Source organism: Cebus imitator, unplaced genomic scaffold (assembly GCF_001604975.1).
Source record: "Cebus imitator isolate Cc_AM_T3 unplaced genomic scaffold, Cebus_imitator-1.0 Scaffold42, whole genome shotgun sequence".
NCBI lineage: Eukaryota > Metazoa > Chordata > Mammalia > Primates > Cebidae > Cebus > Cebus imitator.
Genome location: NW_016107357.1, coordinates 17,181,957 through 17,208,083, shown reverse-complemented (window position 1 = coordinate 17,208,083; position 26,127 = coordinate 17,181,957). Strand labels below are relative to the sequence as shown.

The 26,127-nt window shown below is 39.3% G+C and overlaps 1 protein-coding gene across 4 annotated transcripts in view; it reads right to left on the bottom strand.

Moving 5' to 3' along the window:
* Positions 1-26,127, bottom strand: part of MTR (5-methyltetrahydrofolate-homocysteine methyltransferase) — a 110,600-nt gene that overhangs the window by 38,314 nt on the left and 46,159 nt on the right. For all 4 annotated transcript variants that reach the window (XM_017526610.2, XM_017526611.2, XM_017526612.2 and 1 more), the window contains 7 exons: positions 25,391-25,576; positions 13,784-13,963; positions 11,555-11,671; positions 11,104-11,244; positions 2,859-2,948; positions 1,533-1,685; positions 464-571 (listed from right to left, as the gene is read on the bottom strand). In XM_017526610.2, coding sequence (XP_017382099.1) covers positions 464-571; positions 1,533-1,685; positions 2,859-2,948; positions 11,104-11,244; positions 11,555-11,671; positions 13,784-13,963; positions 25,391-25,576 — 975 coding nt within the window. The remainder of the gene's footprint in view (positions 1-463; positions 572-1,532; positions 1,686-2,858; positions 2,949-11,103; positions 11,245-11,554; positions 11,672-13,783; positions 13,964-25,390; positions 25,577-26,127) is intronic.

The window sequence follows — 26,127 nt, the reverse complement described above, 5'->3', positions numbered from 1 at the left end:
AACAAGAATTAAATTGAATCCAGAAGTGGTGCCAAGGACCTCACCAGCAGAAAGAGAATATTCAGTTAAGAGTTTTCTAAAAACAAGCATGGCTCAATTACCTCAAGGGCAGGCACAGACAATCGTATTGAGTAGTGCCTAGCACGGTATTTGGCACATCACAGGAGTCTGTAAATGATCAGTTAATGAAGAAACAAAGGAATGAACTCGTTTTGCCTTGAAAACGTGGGATTTGACTGAAAAATTTTATCTATATTAAAAAATATTATAAAGCTACATTCAGAAGAAAGTCCCAGAGTATTCTGATATTTGGTTAAAAAAGGGACAGACATGGGATCCTTTCTCTGTTTTATCCTCAATGACAAACACAGCCAAGCCCGACTGCTTAGGCCCCTACCACCACCTCAACAAGTCTTCCAGGTCAACTCATTTAAGGGCCATAGGCCTGAACAGAATGACTTGCCTCTTCTTCTACTGTGCTGTTAAGCACTCTGGTTTCTTCTCTTTCTTTTTCCATAAAAGGGATAAGGTGGCCAACAGCCTTCTTCATAACCCGCGCTGACTTTATAACCTGAGAAAAAAGCATAGGATCAGGCATCTTTACCAAACCACAGGAACAACTGCTGATGGCCACCTGTGATATTCTGGCACAAATTAAGAATGCATGCTTTGACAACAGGCCAGCTACACTGGAGTCTTTTGACAGCAGGCAGAATAAAGGATAAGCTTCCCAGAGGAAAAGCCAGTGAATAATAAGGTACAACAGAAGGAAAACAAGGCTAGAAATCAAATGTTATAATTTCTGTCTTCTGAACTTTTGCTTGTTGTTTTTTTCTCTATCTAGCAGGCACTCTATCATGTACCCAAGAGTTCTATGTATCCTTCAGGACCAGGTTTCCCACCATGAGCTCATTCCAAGCCTTCTCTTCGCAAGTCCCACCTTTACAACTTACTTAAAATTAAGCCTTACATTTAGGCAAGGTGAGGGCAGTTTAGTTTCTCAAATGCCGCACGGCCACTAACCCACATGCTCAACAAGTATGTGTTAACTGACGTGGATAGTCGCTGCTATAAATCAAAATAAGAGTTCTGGTTTTACTTTAAACAAGCCATTTAATGTACCATTATTTAAAACAGTAACATTTGTCTCAAAACACGCATCCTTACAGATGAACAGTGCCTGTTCAAATCAAGTCTTAATGTTAGTAACTCTACGTTTATCTTGGGTTTTATTTTACTTTTGGGGGGCGGGAGAGATAGGCATTGGGGTAACAGATGATACAAAAATTAGAACATAAAGATTATGATAGATTACGTTGCTAAGAATTTTCAGATGATTTTGTAACATCCACATCATTCTAACAATGGACTTTTCCAGACATGACTCCTAACTATATTTAAAGAAGGAATAACTAGACAATGCAATTGAACTCTTGTCCAAATTAAACCTGAGAAATATACCCCAAATCACTATTTATTAAATGGCAAAGGAAAGAGTCAATTGTGAAAATGTCTCCCCATCTTTTGCCAACCTGAGGTAGAAACATTTTTCCAGCTCCAAAAAGATCACCAACAATTTTCATTCCATTCATCAAGGGTCCTTCAATTATATTGAGAGGTCGGGGATATTTTTCTTGGTTTAACCTTGCTTCCTCAGTATCCTCAATAATGTGTTTTTCAATGCCCTAAAAAAGACAAAAAGAAAAAAAAATCACTTAAAAAATTGGCTTACCTCCACAGAGCCAGCATGAAAATGCTTAAGTGCATGGGTTCCAGAATCAGAGTGGATGGGTTCAATCTGGCTTCCTATCACTAATTTAGGCCTCAATTAATTCAATAAGCCTCAGTTTTCTCAATTAGAATATTACAATAGTATCTCATATGTTTATTTTGAGGATTGAGATAAAGTGCTCAGCTGGCTTTATTGATACAAGGTAAATACCTCATATACTTCCAAAATAGAATGTTATATGCAGTAAATACATACAATTTTATATGCCAATTAACAAAATGCTTTAAAATGTACCTCAGTAAAATGAGTTAATAGAGAAGGCCTAATAAGTTCAAATGCATCAAAAAATACATTTTGTTTCTTAGTGTTTTACCAGATTATACATTAATAAATACCTGTGGTGAAATGAGTAAGTTTTCTCACTGTAATGCTGTAGGGTTGGGGGAGAAGTGACACTGGATGGGGCTCTTAAATGAAGTTCAAAACCATGAAGCCTCCAATGACTTATCCAACCTTCACTGCCAAGCCCCTCTCCTCCAGGGTCCCCAGTTCAATGATCCTTGGATGGGCTGACTAGCTCCTCGAATTGCAATATGTAAATCTCAAAAGGCCCAAGAGTTAAACGTTAAAATTCAGAGCCAAAACAAAACAAAACAAAACAAAACTCTGAGATTCTCCAGACTCACACATGAGGAAACTGAAGCCAAGAGATTATTGATCTTGTGTAAAGCCTAAAATTCCAACTATGAAACTGACTTGCTGACCAACTGACAGCAACTTGGTCCAGGACAGCATTCACAGCCTCAGCACTACTGACACTTGGGAGGGAATATCCTTTGTTGTTTAGGGCTATCCTAGGCACTTCAGGATGTTTAGCAGCATCCTTGGCCACAGGATACCAATAATACCTCCTACACACAGTAATGACAATCAAAATGTCTCTGGACACTGTCAAATGTGCTATTGTCGGGGGTGGGGAGTTTGGGAGACGGGGGCCTCCTCAGGTTGAGAGTCATTGGTCTGGGGCATCTCCTTCTCCAGCTACTGTCAGTACCACACCTCCAGGAACAGCATCAGTCAGCCACAATGAGCTGCCAGCCCTCCAGTTCAGGCTTCTATAACTCACCTTCACAAGGGCATACTCAAGACGTTCTTCAACAGGGCCATTTCTCCACTCATCAGTCTGAATAACCTTCTTCCCTCCTTGGCCATGAGTCTGAATTGAAATTGAAACCAAGAAATGGATACAATTCATCACTAACCATACTGTTTGATGGCAGAAAAAAACAAAACAAAACAAAAAACACCTTGTGTCTTATTTTTTGCTTTTCCAGCCCCTAGTAGACTGTCCAACATAAAATAACATCTCAATGAATGTTTAAGGAAAAGAGAGGGAAAAATGAGAAACCTTTTAGGGTTTAAACTGTTAATATAGAGACAGAGTAAGGTTCCCTTCTTTTCTTTCCTTCTTTTCTAAAAATAACAACTTGAGACAATATTTCCAGGACAGTAAGAAAAGCTATACTCCAAACCTGATAAGCCTTCAAAGCTCTCAACAAGGATCACCATTACCCACAAACAGATGCAGGCAGGCCACAATGAAGCTAAGTCGGACATCAAAGGTGGGCACAACTAAGAGACGATGTACGACACAGACTACGCTCTCAAGGACTCGCCACGGTTATGGTTTGAAGGTGTCCTCCAAAAGTTGTGCTGGAAACTTAATCCCTCTGTCCCCATGAATGGATTAATGAGGGATGGATTAATGCTGCTACCATGGAAGCAGGTTTGCTATCTCTCTGGCTCTCTTGCTGTGGCCCTCTCAACGTGAGATGCCCTCTGCCATGTTACGACACAGCAAGAAGACCCTCACCAGGGGCCAAGGCCATGCTCTTAGACTTTCCAGCTACCAGAACTGTGAGCTAAATAAAATTCTTTATAAATTACCAAGTCTTTGATATTCCATTAGACCAAAAGAAAACAAATTAAGCCATATCATTAGAGAGGTAGAAAATCTATAAAGAAAGAGAATATATGTCAAGGGCTGAATGAGTACATAATACAGACTAGGTATGTAGGAATTTTGAGGAAGGAATGGTTATCGTAAGCTAGGGTGGCAAAGAAAGGTTTCAAGGAAGCTGAATGTTGAAAAGGGGCAGATTCAGCAAAGGAACAAACGTGCAATGATTATAGCACATATGACAAATTGCATTACTTTATTGTTTCCTCCACCTCAACTGGTGGTACCAGCTGCCAAACCAGAAACCTAAGTATCATCCTTGAATCTCCATTCACTATTCAAGTTCAATCAAAAAAATCACCTCATCCTAACAATTATACCTTATATTTTTCTCTCCATCCCGCTTCCATTTTCACAGTCCAAGAACTAAGTAGTCTCCACAGACCAGAATCATTCTGGTCTCTGATTCGTCTTCTACACTGTAACCAAAAGGATGCATCCAAAATGCAAATCTAATCCAACTGCTCCCTCTGAAAAACATCTCTGTGTAAGTTTCCTATTGCTTTCATGACATGATACTGACTCCTTGCCATGCCATCCAATGCCCTGATGATGTGGTTTGGCTGTGACCTCACCCAAATCTCCTCTTGAATTGTAGCTCCCACAATTCCCACATGTCATGGGAGGTAACTGAATCATGGGGACGGGTCTTTCCAGTGCTGTTCTTGTGACAGTGAGTTTCACAAGATCTAATGGTTTCATAAAGGGGAGTTTCCCTGCTCAAGTCCTCTCTCTTGTCTGCTGCCATGTAAGACATGCCTTTCGCCTTCCACTACAATTGTGAGTCCATTAAACCTTTTTCTTTATAAATTACTGAGTCCTGGGTATGTCTTTATCAGCAGCATGAGAATGGACTAATACACCTGATCTGGCTTTCTCCTATAGCTTCATCTTCTGCTATTCCCAACAAGCTTCAGCCATCCAGAACACTTCTGTTCCTTATGCTCTCCATCACCTCTTCACCTCCAGGCCTTCACATGTGTTTATCTGACATAATTTATGCAGTACCTACCACAATGTCAGACTCTGGCTAGCTGCAAATATCCCTCCCCTGGCAGGGACCACCAGCACTGCACTCTACCCTCAAACCTTGGCCTGGCTACCTCCTTTATTTCTATGAGGCCTCACCTGACCTATCACTTCCTCTGGGAAGCTTTTCCTGAACTCCTCTAGTTTGGGGTCAGAATCTCCCTCAGCCTTCTAGCATCCTGTACTTCCCCTCTCACAGCACTTGCTGTGCTGGGTGACAATGGCCTCTATACATTTTTGCATGTGTCACTGAGCAGCAGGCTCTGAGAGGGTAGGGGTACATCTCTCTTACTAGTTAGGTCCTCTCAGTTCAGTCAAATGAATGTCACAAAGCAACACTTCAGTAAATATTAGCTGGATGAATTAATGCTAAACAAAGACTGATTTTACTGGAGTAATATTTGTCCAGGGTGGCAGAGGCCAAGCCACAGAGGGACAAAAATCCATGCTGTGGAGTTTAAATTTAACCTTCCAGGCAATTGCATGGGCAGAGATGGGAGACATTATTTAAAGTTCTAAAGCTGCAGAGTAACATTCAAAGTAACATTTTTAAGGGAATCACAAGAAGGGAAGAATATTTTAATAGTCCATGACGAAGGCCTGGACTCAGCAGTGGTAACAGGAGGAAAGGAAAGGACAAATATAAAGGCATTAATAGACAACGACTAAGAAGGAGAGGAGGAAGGAACTGGGGAGACTCCAAGATTGAGGGCCAAGGTGGTAAGTGCAATAATGACAACACAAGGACTCTTATATGTTGAGAAACCTGAACGAGATAGTAATTAAAAAGGAAAAAGTCCTAATGCTCACGGTCCCATCACTGGATACCTGTAAACACCATTTGTTCTATTTGCCACACAATCAGACAATTCCTGCCTGGGGGATGGAGTTTTGTAAAAACAAGGCAGCATGTTCCAAACACTCTTGAAAAAAGGAACTGGTGTGTTCACAGAAAAATACCACAGTGTGCCAGACTTACAGGGCTGGAAGGCGGCAAAAAATATATGATGATGGACAGAGGCAAAGGAGGATACAAAGGGCAGTAAAGAATTCACTGCGTGTTGGAGGCTGTGATGTCTAAAAACTATCCCACCTGATAGCTATGTTCTAAATCTGATGAACTTGATTCAGGGAAGCAATACTTAAAATGAAACAGTACTGTTAAAAGCAGTACTTCAGAAGTACACAGTGGCATGTGGAGGCCCATCTCACTTTTCATGTAGTTATTCAATAGGGATTTTCCCATGATATTCATACAAGGTGCTTCATAGTTTTCACACACTAGGGAAGACCAGACCCAGGCATACTGTGGAAACCTAGTAGATGAAAAGCTACCAAGCAAACTGACCAAGCAATTGTCATGTCCATCTGGCTACTCCTTGTACCTGTACGTATACAAAGCTAATGAGAAAATTACTTCTTCCTGTTCTAGAGTTGCTTCTGCCTCACAGGGGCCTCATGGTTGTGTCGGTAATAAAAGTGAGTAAACTGCTGCAGAGAAAGCCAAAGAAGAATGTGAGTTCAAATGGCAAAGGGAAGGATCAAGGCCAAGTCAAAGAACAGAAAAATTTCCCTGAAAGTATCGAGAATATTCTCAAGCACCAGGGTCATTCCAGAGCCATCCTATCCAGAGCAGCAATCCTTCCACTCCATTGGATGCCTGGCCTCCATTAGGGTACTATTTAATAAAGATCCTCCATGTAAATTACATGGTATCCAGAAATTTTTATTATCAAAAATAATTTACTTACCACAGGTCAGCCTGAACTAAATTAGGAAAATTATTTTTCAAAAAAATCCCATTACTCCCCAAATGTGAGACTGGAGAGCCTTGGAAGCTCGGAGGCAGCACTTTTCCCACTAGTTTCAATAATATATCAGACAGGAATTTGGGTGCAATAACCAAAAGAGATCATTCTCTTATAAAAGAGACAAAAACCCCTTGACTTATTTCCCTCATAATATTCCTGCTCTTCATGCTCCATTTGCACTCAGTGCATTCTAAGGAATTGCTACAGAGCTGGCGACTCCGGGGAGTTGAGTATACCTGCTTTGGTTATTATCTTAACAGCAACAGAAGTCACCTCGAATGTAGACAGCCTCCCTGACAGAGAGGTCAGTGGCTTATGAGAGGCCCTCATGGTTACATTAAGAATGAGGAAATTCTTATATGATGAATTGTTAAGCTCTTGCAATTGCTATTAAGACTTCCCTCACACTGGCAGTGCCTCCGGGGCAAAACCTCTTGACAGCTCAGCATGATATACAGAAATGAAAACTTGTAAGCAAATGCTAAAAGTAAATACAGACCAAAAGAATGTCTAGCACAAAATACGATGCCAAAAAAACCTTAAATGGGAATGGTCTCACAAATAAGGAGCCCCTTTCCTAAGTAAGAGGGCTGCCTCCTCTGGACAGATCAGGAAAAAGATGAAAACACATCATTTCATGGGTTAAGAACTCTCTAGTATGACTTCATGATTATAGAGGCTATGATGCCCCTTTGGCCTTCAACAGAACTCGTTAACAGTTATTAATGAAAGGCCCCCTACTTGGTAGAAGACAGACCATGACTCCAAGCTGACTGGTGTTTAACGCCCATGTCTCAATGTTCAAAGAATAAGACACGGCTAAGCACTCTGTCTTATGTGAGCAGAAATGGTCAAGAAAATAGGAAAAACATAAAAAATCGATGGAGTGTTTCTTAAGTAATGCACTGAGAAGTAGAACTTCACTGCATTTGCCACAACCAAATAAGATATTCTGTCCTGGGTCCATATGAGAAACTATAAATGTTTTTAAGGAACTGAGAGGAGGGTCATGTGTACATTGGCACAGTGTCTTTATTGAGCCTAAGGCTTCCACAAGCAATTTCAGAAATCTAAGTCTTACTACTAGTAAGGCTGATAAAACAAGGACGTGGTTAATCCCATATTGTCCTATCCTTCTTCCAGAGCATCTCATTACTCTTCCGTGGAAAAGGAACACTTGGCAGTTCTATCAGAGCTAAATTCATATTCTAACATGGAAAATATTAACAAGGTTGGCAACAGACACAAAAACATCCTACCACTTTCTCAACATGCTTTGTGGGAAAAATATTTCCCTTTGTCATCATTCTCTTCAACAGATTAAAATGCAAGTCCTTTTGAGATAAAGATCTCAACTTTCCTTAAACTGAATTCCAGGAAGCAGCACCTACGATAGATACTTCATGTGCCTAAGACTGTGCCCAACCTATAAGTGAGAAACAAGCTGATGTCTGAATTAGCCATAATTATACTCATTTTTTATAGATCAAATGTGTATAGAACTCAAGCCTTGAACTGCAGAACTTTGCCACAGATGGACTAGATCCTAACATAAACAGGTATACAAACCAAAACATGTAACAGTGGGGACCATGTAATACTAACATAGCCACACAAGAATATTCAGAACAGCTATTTTAAATAATGAGGTAGAAAAATATCAAGTAAAAGGAGAGAGATCCAAGATGGCTGATCACTAGCAGCTCGGCATTGTAGCTCCCAGTGAAAGCACAGAGAACGAGAGGACGCCACACTTTCAGACGAATTTTTGTTGCTCACACACCAGGAGATTCCCAGCGGAGGAGCGTCATGGGTCGCCAGCGCGACTCTTGTGGCTGGCGAGGTGGTTTTGCTGCTGCCTTGGTACGGCGGTTCTTGGTGCAGAGTCAGAAAAGCACTATCAATCTTAACGCCGCTGTTTTGGCCGGTGCAGTGGGTTGCTCAGATTCCAGCACTGGGAATCAACAAGTTGGACGTCCACTCAGAAACCCAATTACAAAGACGGTAATTATAAAGATCACAGATGGATAAATTTATAACGAAGGGAAGAAAACAGCCTAAAAAGGCTGAAAATACCCAGAATCAGAATGCCTCTCCCTCTACAAGGATCACAGTTCCTTATCAGCAACGGAACAAGGCCTGATGGAGAACGAGTGTGTTCCATTAACAGAAGCAGGCTTCAAAAGGTGGATAATACGAAACTTCTGTGAATTAAAAGAACTTGTTCTAACCCAATGCAAAGAAACTAAGAACTTTGAAAAAAGGTTTGAGGAAATGTTAACAAGAATACATAATTTAGAGAGGAATATAAGTGAATTAATGGAGCTGAAAAACACAACACGAGAACTTTGCGAACTATGCACGTTTTAACAGCCGAATCGATCAAGCAGAAGAAAAGATATCAGAAGTCGAAGACCAACTTAATGAAATAAAACAAGATGACAAGATTACAGAAAAAAGGATAAAAAGGAACGAGCAAAGTCTCCAAGAAATATGGGACTATGTGAAAAGATCTAATCTATGCTTGATAGGTGTACCTGAATGTGACGAAGAGAATCAATCCAAGCTGGAAAATACGCTTCAGGATATTCAGGAAAACTTTCCCAACCTAGCAAGGCAGGACAATATTCAACTCCAGGTAATACAGGGAACACCACAAAGATATTCCTCAAGAAGACCAACCTCAAGGCACATAAATCACCAGATTCACCAGGGTTAAAATGAAGGAGAAAATACTGAGGGCAGCCAGAGAGAAAGGTCAGGTTACCCAGAAAGGGAAGCCCATCAGACTCACAGCAGATCTCTTAGCAGAAACCCTACAAGCTAGAAGAGAGTGGGGGACAATATTCAACATCCTTAAAGAAAATAACTCTCAACCCAGAATTTTACATCCAGCCAAACTAAGCTTCATAAGTGAAGGAAAAATAAAATCTTTTGTGAACAAGCAAGCACTCAGAGATTTCATCACCACCAGACCTGCTTTACAAGAGCTTCTGAAAGAACCACTACACATAGAAAGGAACAACCACTATCAGCCTTTCTAAAAAATACCAAAAAGTAAACAGCATCAACATAATCAAGAATTTACATCAGCTAATAGGCAAAACAGCCAGCTAACATTAAATGGCAATATTAAACTCACATATATTATTATTAATTCTAAATTTAAGTCAACTAAATCCCCCAATCCAAAGACACAGACAGGCAAAAAAAGCCAAAACCCATCGGTATGCTGCATCCAGACCCATCTCACATGCCAGGATACACAAAGACTCAAAACAAACGGATGGAGAAAGATTTACTAACCAAATGCAGAGCAAAAATAAAAAAATAAATAAAAAGCAGGAGTTGCTTTAAAGCAGCAAAGATCAAAAGAAGCAAAGAAGGATATTACATAATGATAAAAGGATCAATGCAACGAGAAGAGCTAAAGATCCTAAATATATACACACCCAATACAGGAATACCCAGATATGTGAGTCTTATAAAGAGACTTAGACTCCCACACAATAATAGTGGGAGACTTCAACATCAATATTAGACAGATCGATGAGACAGAAAATTAACAACGATATCCAGGATTTGAACTCAGATCAGGAACAAGTAAACTTAATTAACATTTATAGAACTCTCCACTTTAAATACACAAAATATACACTCTTATCAGTACCACATCACATCTATTTACAGGTTTCAATGAAATATTGGTTGGCTGCTTGTTTGTTATTTTCTTCCCTCATTTTTTTTTCATGTCTCTATTATTAAGCACAATTATAGGCATACCCATTTTTAGACGGCATTCTAGCCCGGGCAATAAAGCAACGCCCCCGTTCTCTCTCCCTCTTCCTCTTTCTCTTTCTTCCTCTCCTTCATTTTTTTTTTTTTTTTTTTTTTTTTTTTTTTTTTTTTTTTTTTTTTTTTTTTTTTTTTTTTTTTTTTTTTTTTTTTTTTTTTTTTTTTAAAAAAAAAAAAAAAAGTAAAATGGAAATATGTTCCCAGTACACTGCTAAGAAAAAAGTGTTACCATAAAAGCATCTAAAGCATAGTTCTATTTTTGGAAAAACTGTGTGTATATGTACCTATGCATGCATATTCATTTTGCAAAAAGAAAAAAAACTCCTATTACTTAAAGGTTATAACAAAATCTCAAATGTTTAACTTTGGGTGATAGGATTATAAGTGATTTTTATTTTCTTCCCTTGCTTGCCAGAATTTTGTAAATATTCTAGAACTAAAACGTTACTTGGTACAAGAAAAACAAACTTTACATCTTAAAATAAATTTAAAGGAACCTAAGTTCAGAATATGGACGCAGCCTAGGCATGGTCTGTTTATCCTTCCTTGCCCTAGCTACACCACCATCTCTGCAACTCTCTGTAGATATCTTCAATGACCCAAAGACATGATTAGATACTTGCTTCTATTCCACAATGAAGGTCTACTAACTGTAGATGAGTAGTAAATTCAAAGATAGGAAAAAAATCCATCTATTAGAACACTTGTCTCTCTACCTGGGCATATCTTAACAGCTTCTCAGTGGCCTCAGGGTCTTTATTCCAGATGAGATCTTCACACAGCTGCAGAAGTTCCTTATGGATATCATTATACACAGGGAGGTTTCCGGCATTCACTATCCCCATGTCCATGCCAAACTAAGAGCAAGACAAATAAAAATGGGAATTTACAGTTGTACCATAAGTCAGAGATCAGCAAACTTTTCTCTGTAAAGGGCCAGATAAAAACTATTTTAGGCCGTAGCCTCTGTCACAGCTACTCAACTTTGCTGTTACAGCATAAAAGCAGCCCCAGACAAGACATAAGCTAATGGGTGTGGCTCTGTCTCAAAAAAATCTTATTTACAGAAACTGGCAGCAGGCCAGACTTGGCCCACACACCACAATTCGAAAACCCTTGCCCCAAGTAAAGTTGGTTCCCACAGGGCAAACAGTTCTTCTACCATACCTTGATTGCATGGTAAAGGAAAACCCCATGCATTGCTTCTCGAATGGCATCCATTCCTCGGAAGGAGAATGATAAATTGGAAAGACCTCCACTTATTCTGGCTCCAGGTAATGTTTCCTGGCAAAAATTTTAAAATATGAAAAGATTCCCCTATCTTGCCAAAAGCAGCAGTCACATCTCTTAAGTTTTATACAGGAATGAAAAGTTAAAAAAAAGTATGAAGTTCAAAGTAATTCAGAGCTTGTTATTAGACATACACCAAGGCTTCCATATTATGGTGCTTCAAAAGTAGATTTTCTTACTAAGACTCCAATCTCCCTAAGGAAAACTACAAAATTCTACTTTAATTTTGTATACCTTGAGAGTGACCATGATAAGACTTAATATACACTGAGTGTTCCATAAACTATTTCCTGGATAAATGACAGAGAAAGAGAAAGAGACAGAAAGACAAACAGTGTCTGTCACACGTACACACACACACACACACAGAGACACAAAGAAAGGAGTTCCTTATTCATTGAAAGCACAAATTATTCATTGAAAGCACAAATTATTGTGCTTTCAATGAACAAACTCCCTAGTTCACTATAAACTTGACCAACCATATAAGGACAAAAGGAAATTGAAGTACCTACCATACCTATGACAATATCAAGCATCATCAGGCATGTGGAATAACAGGAACTCTATCGATTCAAATAAAAATTGGCTCAAGAATCTAGGGAGACAGTTTGTTATTACCTACCACTATGAGCCAACCATTCCACTTCTGGGTATATGCTACAGAGAAGCTCAGGCATGTATGTGTAAGATACATATAGAAGAATACTCGGAGCTGCATTATTCATAATGTCCAAAAGCTGGAAACAAACTAGATGTCCATTAACAATAAACAGTTAATTGTGATATAGTTATACCATAGAATATTATACATTAATAAAAATGAACAAATAGCTACAGCCACACAGAGAAATCTTTAAAATGAATTGAGTAAGGGAAAAAAAGCATGAAAATATGATTCTATTTTTATTAAGCTCAAGAGCAGGCAAAACTAAACTATATCATTCAGATGTTCAATTTTTACTATTTTGTGGTAGTTATGTTCTATAAAGTCATTGCAAACACTGAATTAGGGAATACTGGAGCACTGCCCATAGGAGAAATACAGGGTTAGGTTCCTGTGAGCCTCTGATCACATTTTTGTCAACCAATCAATACATAACCTTGTTTTGTGTGTTCATGTTAAGGTGCTTTATTTAATATGTACACTAAATTCACCACCAATGGCACTATAATTCATGTCTGAATGAAGCTTGTCTAACAAACATATTTCCTCCATAAGGCATATCACAGCCTTCTTGCACTTAGGAACACTAGACAGCACTAGGATGGGACCATTTTAAAAACTGACCTTACCAGCAAAAAGCATTAAAATATGAACAACACGGCATTAGACTGCAAAAAGGGCATCTGTATGCAGGATGAGAGCTAAAATAAGAAGGCATATCACTGCCCTGTTCAACCTCTTTGGGAACATATGGGTTGGGCCACTCAAATTGTCCACTACTTTGCATATGGGTATGTCTGAGTAATTGCAGAAGTGACAATTGAGTATTGATTTTAGGGTCACAAATAAATTTCAGTGAGTATATGAATCTGCAAATACAAAATCCATGGATGATGCAAATCAACATATATATTCTATGTATATAGGCAATAAATTTATGAAGAAAAGCAATAAAGTAGCATAAAACTCAGGATGACAGCTACTTTATAAAATTGAGAATGAGGTATAACTGGAAAAGGAGAGACAGATGGGGGCACTAGCTATGCTCTATTTTGAGACCTAAGTGAAGGCCCTTATATGCTTCATAATTATTTATTAGGTTCTGTGGTTTTTTTGTTTTGTTTTGTTTGAGACAGGGTCTCACTCTGTCGCCCAGGCTAGAGGGCAATGGCACGATCCCAGCTCACTGCAACCTCCGCCCTCCTGAGTTCGAGTGATTTCATCAGGCTCTGTTATATTCTCTAGTCTATTTTACACAAGTTAAAACTCTACTAAAGAAAAAAAAATAAGGTCCCCTACATTTCAGAAAAACACTTTCCTAACTAAGAACAAGAATGTTAACATTCCAGCCAGTAAATATATACATCAGCTCTAACCATTCATTAGACCCATGGGATAAATGTGAGCCATGACTTGGGAGAGAAAATGCCTACACTTACTTTAATGACTTTTGTTGCCTGGATAAAATTAATGGCATACAAGTTGTGTTCTTCCATCCCAGTACCAATGGTTAGGATATTTGGGTCAAAAATGATGTCATTCGGATTAAAGCCCAGTTTTTTCACAAGCAGATGATAGGCCCGGGTGCATATTCTGATTTTGGTGTCTGTTTCTGTTGCCTGGGGAAAAAGAGCAAAAGATATATTTTGAAATTTAAAAAAAAAAAAGTGTTAACTATTAAATAGAGCATATTTCACGCACTGAAAACAGTGTCAATGCTTGGGTTTCACAGAAATCTAAATGCCACGCTGCTTACCATCACTTATCAAATTATCTCAGAGGAGAAACTGCTTTAAAGATGTCTTTGTGTTTTCACAAACACAGCAGCTATACTCTTTCTGCAAAAAATCAAATCTTATACACATACACACATATGGTATATTATGAAAAAGCTTCTAAAAAAAAACATGCATGTAACAAATCAAATATTACTAAAGAAGAGATTAACAGATATCCCTTCCTCTCTTGACCTGCCTGCAGTGTCACAACCTATCACCCACGAAACACTGCCATTGCTTTCTCAGATCTTCTTGCAAAAACACTCTAAGTATATTCAAGGATATGGATTTATTCCTCACCTCCACCCATCATAACACTGGCTTGTTAACATGTGTCTTAAGTCATAAATACAAATTAGTCTTTACCTTCAAAATAATGTCCCTAGAAGACAAAATAATATTACCCTTCAAAATAATGTCCCTAAAAGGCAAAACACTGACTCCAGCATGGCATATCCCCCAGCTGCTTCCCATCACCCTCAGAACCACGGCCTACACCTCCAATCTCATCTCCTACCATCTGCCCTCTCCTCTACTCTGCACCCCCTACATTGCTCCTTTGGTGTTTCTGAAACACACCAAGCTGGTTACTACCTCAACAACTTTCATTTACTGCTGCCACTACCCAGAACATACCATGACATGGCTTTGTGCTTCGTATGACTCAGGCTTCCGCCTAAGTACCCCTTTTCCGAGCCTACCTTAAAACACACTCTCAAAACCAGCTCACCTCCACCCTTCCCCACCTCCTCCATTCTTCTTCAGAGTCTTTCTTTCCAGAAACTGTATGATTTTGGCAATGTCTTTAGCATTTTTTGGTTGTTTTATTCCTCATTAATTTGTAAACTCCTCTCCCCTAGCTAGAATGCCAGTCTTACTGTATCCCCAGGGCCCAGGGCAGGGGCTATCAAAGTATGTGCTCAACATTATGTATGAATGCTGCTTTTACCCAAAGCATTTCTAAACATTGTCATGGAAAACTGTCTTCAGATCAAATTTACAACCTCAACACAGGGTATTCAACAAATTAAATCCTGAATGATTTCTGGTTGCATGAAAAATCAAATCTATTCTTAAAAAATGATTACTTGCTATCACTACAGTGATGAGAATAAATAAGTCACAATTCTGAAGGCCAATTCTCAATGAATGTGAAAAATGTTCTTGAAAAATGGCCAACCCTGCTGAAATCTGTGTTGTGTGTGGTCTTCTGTGGAGATGAGGGGGTGGGGACACTGACATAGCTCAAGTGCATCAAGTGAAGCCCTGGACAGCAGAAATGAGGAGTAGGGAAATTATGAAAAGAACTCACTCTTAGATCTAGTCTTTTGATGCTTACTACTTTGGTATTCTTTTTCAACTGTTTTCTTTGGTCCCTAATCGCTCCCTGCAGCTGGTGGGGTCAGGTTTCACCTCTGCTTGGGAGGGAAGTGCCTCCAGGACTTAGCAGACAAAAGGACCCAGGGAAAGCGAGACAGGAAATGGTCTTTGTGGCCTCACTGCAACAAGGCTTTAGGGAAGGTGGCAAGCTCTCATCTTCCTTAATGGAATTTTCTCAATGCTCACTTCCTCTGCCTTCAGTTAGAACGAAAAGGTTAAGGTTGAGGCTGAGATGTGTGTCAGGAAAAAGTGGTCAGAAACAGGTCAACTGCAGCTGCCTTTAGTCTTAAACCTTAAAAGTTCACCCTTCACCAGACAGCCCAATAGAGTTCTAGGCTCCAAGTTCATGGCCCAGCTAAGCTCACTAAGAGAGAAGGCACAGGGGTGACCAGTGCTACTAGTATTACTTAGTAACCTAGTCTGGTTGGTAGATGAAGAAGTCAAGGTCCTGGTCATTTCTCTCCTGAGCCATGAATATTATCTGGCCACGTAGGGCAGGTTGAGGTGAATAGTATGTTACCTACGGGAGAGTAGGGTATGGGGCCCAGCTGCGTACCAAAGACAGCCCTGCTTGTGGAATAAGCAGGAGCATCCTCACAGGACAGGAATTCATTTCTAGAACCAAAACAGAGTCATCGACTCTAACCTCCATAAGGATGAAGCCCTCGTCAAATTGTTCTCGTGGTGTCTAGCACAGTATCTGTGTCACAGTAACTGATAACCTCTGTCACTCGATTAAACAAATGACTCTCAGAGTGCACAGAGCATTGGTAAACAGGCCTTTGTCAGGAGCAGGTCATATCATGTTAGATTCATCAAGCTTCTGTCTTACTCCTCACCAGGGCTGTGGGACAGACACACTAATAAAGGCTCTATCATGCTTGTGGATTTCACAGATCCAGTAAAACAGATCGGGAGCTTTACTACATCAGGAAGGGCTTTCCACCCTGGTTGTACATTACGATAACCTGAAGGGATTTTTGTTTGCTTGTTTTTTATAATAGTAACACCTCACCCTAGACCAGTTAAATCAGAATCTGGAGATGAGGCCTCAGCAAGTGTTTTTTAAAAGCCCTTTAGTGATGCTAATGTAAAGCCAGGGTGAGAACCGCTGCCAAGTGAGATGTGGCACCTTCTTCCATTGGAGTAGAAGAAAAACTCAGTGAGACTTTCAGCAGCAAGAAGGAAGGAATAAATGCCATTTGTAGCTTTAACAACCAGGTTTACTCTTAAGTCATTGACAACCTAGACCGTGACCAGTAAGTAGAAGGTGGCTTCATTTAAGAAACTCATGGCTCAGATTTTGCTAAAATATCAGACTCTCAGGGAGAAATGCAATAAAACAATTTTTGATTTAGTCATCAAGGCAGATACTGTGAGGAAGAGAAAGACAATGTGCTGAAGACACCTGGATTCTTTAATGTAGTCTGACAAGGAGCAGAGATGGAACAGGGCTAACTTCAGAGGTGGGTTAAAATTTTAAAATCGAACTGAACTAGTTGAAAATGGGCAAGAGAACCCTGGAGGAAGCAGAGGCCCATCCTGGGGCTGTAGTTAAAAAACCAAAAACAAAAAACATAGGTGGAAAGGGATGTTTGTGCCTTTCAAGAGAGACACTGACAAGTAGGAAGGGAAACACTAAAGAAAGGGAAGTTTCCAAGGGAAAAATCTAAAAATCACTACCAAAGGAAAAATATTTACCCAAGAAAAAATAAGCCAATCACAACAAAAACAACAAACAAAACATATATGAATGATCTAGAGATTTCCTACTTAGGGATAATTACAAAACTCCATTGAATGAGTAATTGGAAAGACACTCCATGTTCCTCAATAACAAATCTAAACACTGGCAAGATACCGATTCCTTGTTATTTTCCAGGTTAGAATTAATTATATGAATCAATATCCAATGGTTCTCCATAATTAGAAATTTATTTTCAAGGCATTTTAAACTATGAAAAAAAAAAAAAAACAGAAAAATGTGTTGCATATATTATTCTTTTATATAGTTTACACATGTGCAAACAAAAACTAATATAGGCCATTCTGCTATTATGTGATAATTGTATTTCTAAGAAACTTCACATCATCAAAAATTGTCATACGAAAAAGTTATTTTTGTGAACCCATGTATTATATGAAAAACATTTAAAACTCATTTCATTTAGAAAAAGAGAGCTAAATCTAGAGTCAGTATACTTGTCCCACAGAAATTTCAATAATAAAAAGGTGTCCTGTATCTTGTTACATAGAGTTAAAAATAACAGTTGGTCAAAACGATTAGCAACAACAGAAAACACAGAAATGCTTCCCTGCTGCCTTTCCATCCAGAAGTCTCAGGCCCAGTGCCCCGTCATATCTGATCTTGACCTTGCAGTTTTTTTGCAACGTGGATCACAGACATTAACCAAAGACTCAAACACAGCAGCCAGATACTGAACCAAAGCTGGTGTGCCTTGTTTAGTCACATCAGTAGTTTCCCATTTGAGAAAGTTGGTTTTTTCCCTATAACCAGTGGTGTCAATCCAGGCAAAGCAAATCCCGGTTCTTAACTGACTGCTACATCCAACAGCATTATGAGAACTCAATCAACAGAAAACATGCCTTTATGTAAAAATACCTGTATTGCTAGCCTCTTAACTTTGGAAGTATACAGGATCTTTGCTTTGCTTTTTATAATTTTCAATATTTATGACTATTTGATGGTGAGCATACATGCTGCTCCATAATCTGCATAATATTTAAATATTCTGGAGAATAATCCAATAGAATTATATTACCTAAGTTATCTATTTATCTTCAGTTGGGCACTTGATTTGTTATATTTTCCATAATGTTAGTGCAAAATCCTTGCATATATAGTATCCTTATGCTGTTGAATTCTTTGTTGGAATAATTTTCCACAAATAAGATTATGAGTTCAAGGGATATAAACAATTGTTTGTGTCTTGACAGGTATTATTCTGCCTTTCACAAGGGCTGCACCAGTTTATACTACACTCTGCAACAAATGAGGCTTCAGTTTTATCACTGCTGTATCTACAGAGACCTTGACCATCTTTAATTTTACTGACTTAGTAGGGATAAAACATTACCTTAATGCTGCTCTAATTTGTGTATCTTTCATAACTAGCAAGTTAATCTTTTATCCCTATATTTGCCTTTAATTTGTGGTCACAGTCAAGTCTAAATTGGGAAAACCTATCCTTAGACAAGATCAAGCACTAAGCAGTGCCAATAAACAAAGCATGGAGTACAGTAAACATGGGATTTGGAAACATACACCAGTCTTCAAATGAGGAAGACAAAGGGTGAAAACTTGGTTCCACTATATCCTAGATATGGCATCGGTCCACTACAAAATGGGATGGCTGCCACCTCAGGTGGTTACTCTGAAGACTAAATGAGACAACATCTGCTGGTGGTTTTCAATCAAAATATGCATGAGAATCACCTCTAAGGCTTTAAATGTTTAGCCAGGCCTCATCCCAGACCAAATGAGTCAAAACTCAAGGGCTGAAGTCCAGGCGTGTGTATGTTTTTTCAAAAGCTCCAGCAGTGACTGCCCTTCCCTGTCAGAATGAATCTGCTTTGCACTCCTGGTTAAGCACCACAGATCCCTAAGGCACATCATTCCATTCTCACTCTGAGTTGACCTTGCTTCCAACTTCACGGAGAAAACAGAAGCAATTATAGACTCCTGCCAGTACATCAAGCAACATGCCTGCAGACCTACACTCTTTACTCTGTCTTCTCTTCTGCACTTTGAGCAAACTGCCCAGCTACTGATCTAAAGCCACCTCTCCACTCACACAGTGATTGCCATCTCTCTCAACTCACAAGGTCATGGCTCTAACAAATGCTTCCTTTCTCTCCTGCATCAATTCCTCTCTCTCTCTCTTCCAGATCATTCTCATCAGCTTAGATGTTTTCACAGCATCTACACACACACACACACGCACACACACACACACACAGCACACACACACATACCCTTTCTTAACCTCATTCCATCCCTGGTTTCCACCCTATTTCTTTGCTCCCCTCTATGGCAGAACTTTAAAAAGTTGACTATACTGCTGCTTCTGTTCTTCTCCTATTCTCTCTTGAACCCACTCCAATAAAGCTTTCACCTCCTTGGAAACAGTACAGCAAGATCATAAATGACCCCATTTCTAAATCCAATGGTAAACTCTCAGTCTCATCCCACTTGATTTATCCACAACTCTTTAAACAGCTGATCATGCCCTTTTCTTTGATGCTTGCTCTTCACGTGGCTTTCAAGTGAACCCTCTATTCCGGCTCCCCTCCTGCCATATAGGCTGCTCCTTCTCATATCCTTCTCTTCTCCCCAGCCCCCTAAACGCTGCAGCTCCAAGACTCACTTAGACCTAGGGCTTCTCTACAGTCATTCCTTTGGTGAGCTTCGCTAGTCTCACATAAATACCATCTATGTACAAATAATTCCCAAATAAAGGAATCCTATCTTCAAGCCACACTTTGCCCATGAAATCCACTCATTTACACAACAGCACACTCGACGTACTCACCACATACTATGTCCAAACCCAAACTTCTCCTTACCCCATCCCAAACCTGCTTCTCTCACAGTCCTTCTTACCTCGGTAGCTCCTTCCTTTCAATTGCCCAAGCCAACAAATTCTGAAATTATTCCTGACTCCTCTTTCTTTGGCAACCTATACCCAATGTGAATGCAAATCCTATTGGCTCTATATTAAAAATATATGTAGAAACAGATGACTTTTAACATCCTCTTTTGCTTTCACTGTGGCCCTAACCATCACCGTATCTCATCTGACAGACCATTCTCCACGAAGAACCAGAGACGTTTAAAACATAAGTCACATCATATTTGCTCCTCTGTTCAAAACTTTTCAGTGGTGCACCCGCTCACTCAGAGTAACAACGTTAACCAGAAGTGTTAAGGATGGCCTACAAGACCCTATGTGATGTGACCTGCTACCTTTCTAACCTTGCGTGTTTTCCCAATCTCCTCCCTCCCCTCTCCTCCAGCTACTCTGGCTTCCCTGTTGGTTTTCAAACATGACAAGTATGTATCTACCTCAAGACTCCCTCTGCCCAGAACACTCTTCCCCTACATGTTCCACATTTTCACATAGCTCGCTCACCTAGGTTTCTGCTAAAACGTCACATCATCCACGAGGCCTTCCCAAACTCTCCTACATAAAATAACACTCACCCACCTACACACAGGGGGGGTTCATTCCCCATCCCCTTTGTCCTCTTCATTTCCCTTCACCGTATTCAGCACCATTCAACGTACACACATACTTGTTTACTCTATTTTTTTTTTTTTTTTTGAGACAAAGTCTCACTGTGTCACCTAGGCTAGAGTGCAATGGCATGATCTCGCCTCACTGCAACCTCAGTTCCCTGGGTTCAAGTGATTCTCATGCCTCAGCCTCCCGAGTACCTAGGATTACCGGCGTGTGTCACCACACCTGGCTAATTTTTGTATTTTTAGTAGAGATGGGGTTTCACCATGTTGGCCAGACTAGTCTCGAACTCCTGACCTCAGGTATTCCACACACCTCAGCCTCCCAAAGTGCTGGGATTACAGGCGTGAGCCAGCGCACCCGGTCAATTATTCATATATACATCTACATACATATATATATATATATATATATATATATATATATATATATATATATATTTTTTTTTTTTTTAATTTGTTATTCCCTTTGTCCCTAAGAATATAAATTGTACAAGAACAGGGACTAGGTTTTATTCTCTGCTATCACCTCAGAGATTAGAATAGGGCCTGGCACGTACTAAGTGCTCAGGATATATTTGAAGATATTTGCCTCATTAAAAAGTAACGAGTTGCTACATATATTTTTAAAACGAACATTCAGATAACAAAAAAAGAGCTTCTGGAAAAAGAAGAACTCAATAGAGGGTTTGGAGGATAAATGTAGATATGAAAATCTCACCAAATGCAGAGCAAAACACCAGAGCTGGAAAATAGGAGGGAAATATAAGAAAATTAGGCAACCTATCCAACACATCCAACATCTCCACCATGTAAGTACCAAAAGAGAAAACAAAGTAATTCAGGGATACTTCTACCACTGCAGCTGTGAGTTTCACAACGGAAAGGCCTACTGGGTGCCAGCATCATGGATGGCTCATCATCTTGAGAGTTCCCAACACTGTGGAGACAAAAGATTACCAAAGCCTCCAGAGAACAGAAAACAAGTTTCACAAAAATAATCAAGAGTTAGAATAGCACTGGACTTCTTACCAATACCAGTGGGAACCAGAAGACAATGGAGCAGTACTTTCAAAACACAGAACAGCTTCAAGTTTGTACTCCTATGCCCATACAACTGCCAATTAAGTTCTGACATGTAAGGTTTCAAAAATATTTACTTCCATGTTTTCTTTCACAAGAAGCTACCAGAGGATGCACTCTACCAAATGACCAAAAAAGGGAGGAACCAAGAATGAGGAAATTATGAGTTCTAAAAACCTAAGAGAAAGGAAAATGGAACCCCAGGAGGAAGGTAAGGGACAGCTAGCAGTGACAGTTGTGCAGCTGGCCTACTGAGCAGCCATTCCCGGTCACATCAGAAGACCTGGAGGGAGAATTCTCCAAAAAAGTAAAATGGCAGTCCTCTTAATGAGTTTGGCTACACGGGATATTGGAGGTTTTATACAACTAGGGGACAATCTAAAGGCAAAATACATAGAAAACGAAGCAAACAGAAAGATAAGCGTTACCTTTGTAGAAAACAAATAGTGAGAAAGGATAAGCAATCATAGTATACTATTGCATGTCTCAGCTTTTACACTGTTTAATAATGTAACCACTGAAAACAATTATAGCTCAAATGAACTGTATCGGGAAGGTTAAAAGTAAAGCTGTACAGAGTCAGGGCAGTGGATGGTGAAAAGCTAAAAAATCTTTTATCACTGTAGGATGTCAATAAATAAAAACTAAAACTGGAATTTCAAGATGAAGAGGTAGATGCTACAAGAATCAGTTTAGAAAGCTGAAAGTGGCTGCCTCAGGATCTAGAAGGCTGAGGACTTTTGTTTTTCACAAGAAGCCTTACAGAACTATTTGTCTATCTGCAGAATTACCAAAAGGTTCCACCACACTAAACATGTAGTGGAAGATAACTAGATACAACTTTTCAGATGCATAGTTTTAACAATGTGCCTCAAAATAGTAAATGTGCACACTCTTTGACACAGCAATCCCACTTCAATGAATTGACTCTAAGAAAAATCATTCTACAAGGGGAAATAGCTGCATGAATTGGTCACTGAATTGTTCATACTACTAAAAAATTAGAAACACAATTTCATTCAATAATAGATAGTAATTAAAACATACTGAGATGCAATGTAACCATAAAAGATGGAGTTTTAATCCCTATTCACTAAAATGGGAAAATGCCAACATGACGTTGAGTGGGGGAAATGAGTTGCAGAATGGCAGGTATAATCTTGTTGATACAAAACTTTCCATTTGTTAAAAGCTTTTTTGTTCTTTCTCCACGTGGCCATGTAGCTTACTCTCTCATTTCACTCTGGTTTTCAAATATTCCCTCCTCGGAGGGGTCTTATGAGACCACCTCTTCTAAACAGGCCAACTTTTCCCTGACAGCCTTTCACTCGACCATTTAAAACAGGCCCTGATGACAGAAACCAGATCTCCTAGGCCTGACTCCCAGCACTGCAAACTGTTAGCTGTGTGGCAACCGCAAGTCCTGGAACATCTCTGTGCTTCAGCGTCCTCACATGACATCCAAAAATAACAAGAACACATGCCCACAGTTTATACACTGGGAGGAAGAACTGATTTAAGTGTGTTGTGTACTTGCTTGGTGTGAATTAAGGTTCAATATATGTTAATGATCAAAATTATCTCTCTTTTGCATTCTGGATTATTTGAATTTTTTCACAATGAAAGAAAATGTATCTTTCACACAAAAAATAATACATTTAAAATTTTTTATTTCAAAAATAGAAAAGAAAGAAAGGGAAGAAAAAGTACGTATAATCCTACTACTTGTTAATTGTCAGTATGTCCCTATTTGAGACCATCCCTACCCCCTCAGTTGACAACCATTCTTTTCTCTGCTTATACAGACACACATATATAAATGTAAGTACTTTTATATTAAGTAAAATTGGGATCATGTCACTCATTTTTTTCATTTTTCAATATACTGAAGACATGGTTCTATCTCCTGATTCTTTTCAACTTCTGCACAGTATTCTATGCAGTAAGGACCAAGGTTTAAGCACTCCCTTAGGATTGGACATTTAGAGTGTTCTCAAGGCCGGGCGTGATGGCTCATGCCTGTAATCCCAGCACTTTGGGAGGCCAAGGCAGGTGGATCATCTGAGGTCAGGAGTTTGAGACCAGCCTAACCAACGTGGTGAAGCCCAGTCTCTACTAAAAAGACAAAAAATTAGCCAGGTGTGGTGGCGCACGTCTGTAGTCCCAACTACTCAGGAGGCTGAGGCAGGAGAATCATTTGAACCCAGAAGGCAGAAGTTGCAGTGAGCCAAGATCACACCACTGCACTCCAGCCTGGACAACAAGCGCGAAACTGTCTCAAAAACGAAAAAAAGGAAAAAATAAAAAGAATGTTAAGGGAACTTGGAGACTACACAAAAAAAAAAAAAAAAAAGAAAAAAGTGTGTTCTCAGCTTTGTGCTAGCACAATGCTACAATTAATGTGAACACATATCCTTATATACTCAATCTTATTACTAGATTCCCAGGAGGGGCTTAAGCATAAGAAATAGATTTTTTTGTTGTTTTAAATAGGTACCAAAATATTCATAAAAAGTTATGTGAAGTATAAAAGATAACAATAATGAATGTATCACACAGTTGAACTACCATTGTATTTGAAGTTTCCCATGTGCCTCACCCTGATTCTATGGCAGAGATATTATGAAAGCTGCCATTTATCAATCTTCTGATTTTTTCTTCTATTTGATAAAGAAAACTAATCTCATTATTTATTTTTTATTTCTTTAATGCTTACAAAACTTAATATCTTCTCATAAGTGTATTGGCTATTTGTTATCTCTTTTTATATAAACTGTTTATTCATTTCCTTTGTCCATTTTCCCACTGGGTTGACTGAGGTGTTTTGCTTTCTGACTCACATAAACTCTTTGCATATTAGGGATAGTCACCTACTGCTATTATTCATGTTGCAAACAGCTAACTGTATTTTAGTACACGGTTGGAAATGGGAATCTAATTTTTATTTTTTCCAAATGCATACCCAGTCATCCCAATAGCATTTACTGAATAATTCAACCTTTCTCCATGAACTCAAAGACTTTACTATACATCAGATTTTCATACACAGTCATTGACCACATAAGGACACTTAAGGCAGTGATGGATCACATACACAGCAATGGTTCGATAAGGTTATAATACCATATTTTTACTGTAAACTTTCTGTTTCCATATGTTTAGATACACAAATACGTATCACTGTGTTACAGCTGCCTACAGTACTGAGTATAGTAACATGCTATACCAGTTTATAACACAGAAACAATACACTACGCCATCCAGCCTACGTGTGTAGGTTATCCCACCTAGGTTGGTGTAAATACACTCTGTGATGTTGGCACAATGACAAAATCACCTAATGATGTATTTCTCAGACCGTATCTCCACTGTTAAGTAACACATGATGTATGAGTGCATACAGATACATGTACGCATATGTACATGAATGTACACAGAAATAGATATATATGTATGTATATATGTAGCTGTTTCAGACTCGCATTTTCTCCCACTGCTATCTAACCTGGGTAACACAATGGATTAGGCCAAAAGAAATCACTCACCTGTCCTTCTTCATCAAAAGCCATGACCACTACAGCAGCTCCAAACTTTTTAATCTTCCTGGCCTTTTCCAAGAAGTCCTCCTCTCCTTCCTTCAGACTAATACTGTTGACAATGCACTTCCCTTGGCAGCACTTTAACCCAGCTTCAATCACAGCAAAATTGGAAGAGTCAATGCACAAGGGTACCTGAGCTCAAAGGGCAAGAAAATCACAGAGACGCCACAAGTCACTATAAAGTACTTTTCAAAGCCTCCAAAGTATTATCTATTTCTTCTTTAGAAAAATAAACAAATAATAGTAGTATGTAGAGATAGAATTTTAATATACTTGTTCTTTAAGCCCAAAATACTTGGAGTTATTTCAGTCTTACGAGATATGCCATGCATCAGCCAGGGATTTATAACTTAAAGATCACAGTTGAACATCAGAATAAAATCAGCGTGATCAGTTCACTGGCTTCAGTACAGCACGCTTTCAAGTGCATAAGCCCTGAGGCAAACACCTCAAATAGGATTTAGATATCCCTGATCTGACTCAGGGATTAATGTTTAGCCTCGTGTCCTTTGGGAGTAGCCCTCTAGCCAAGTTACTCAAATTCAACCGTCCCTTTAGAAAATCAAGTTCTTGGCCGGGCGCGGTGGCTCAAGCCTGTAATCCCAGCACTTTGGGAGGCCGAGGCAGGTGGATCACGAGGTCAAGAGATCGAGACCATCCTGGTCAACATGGTGAAACCCCAT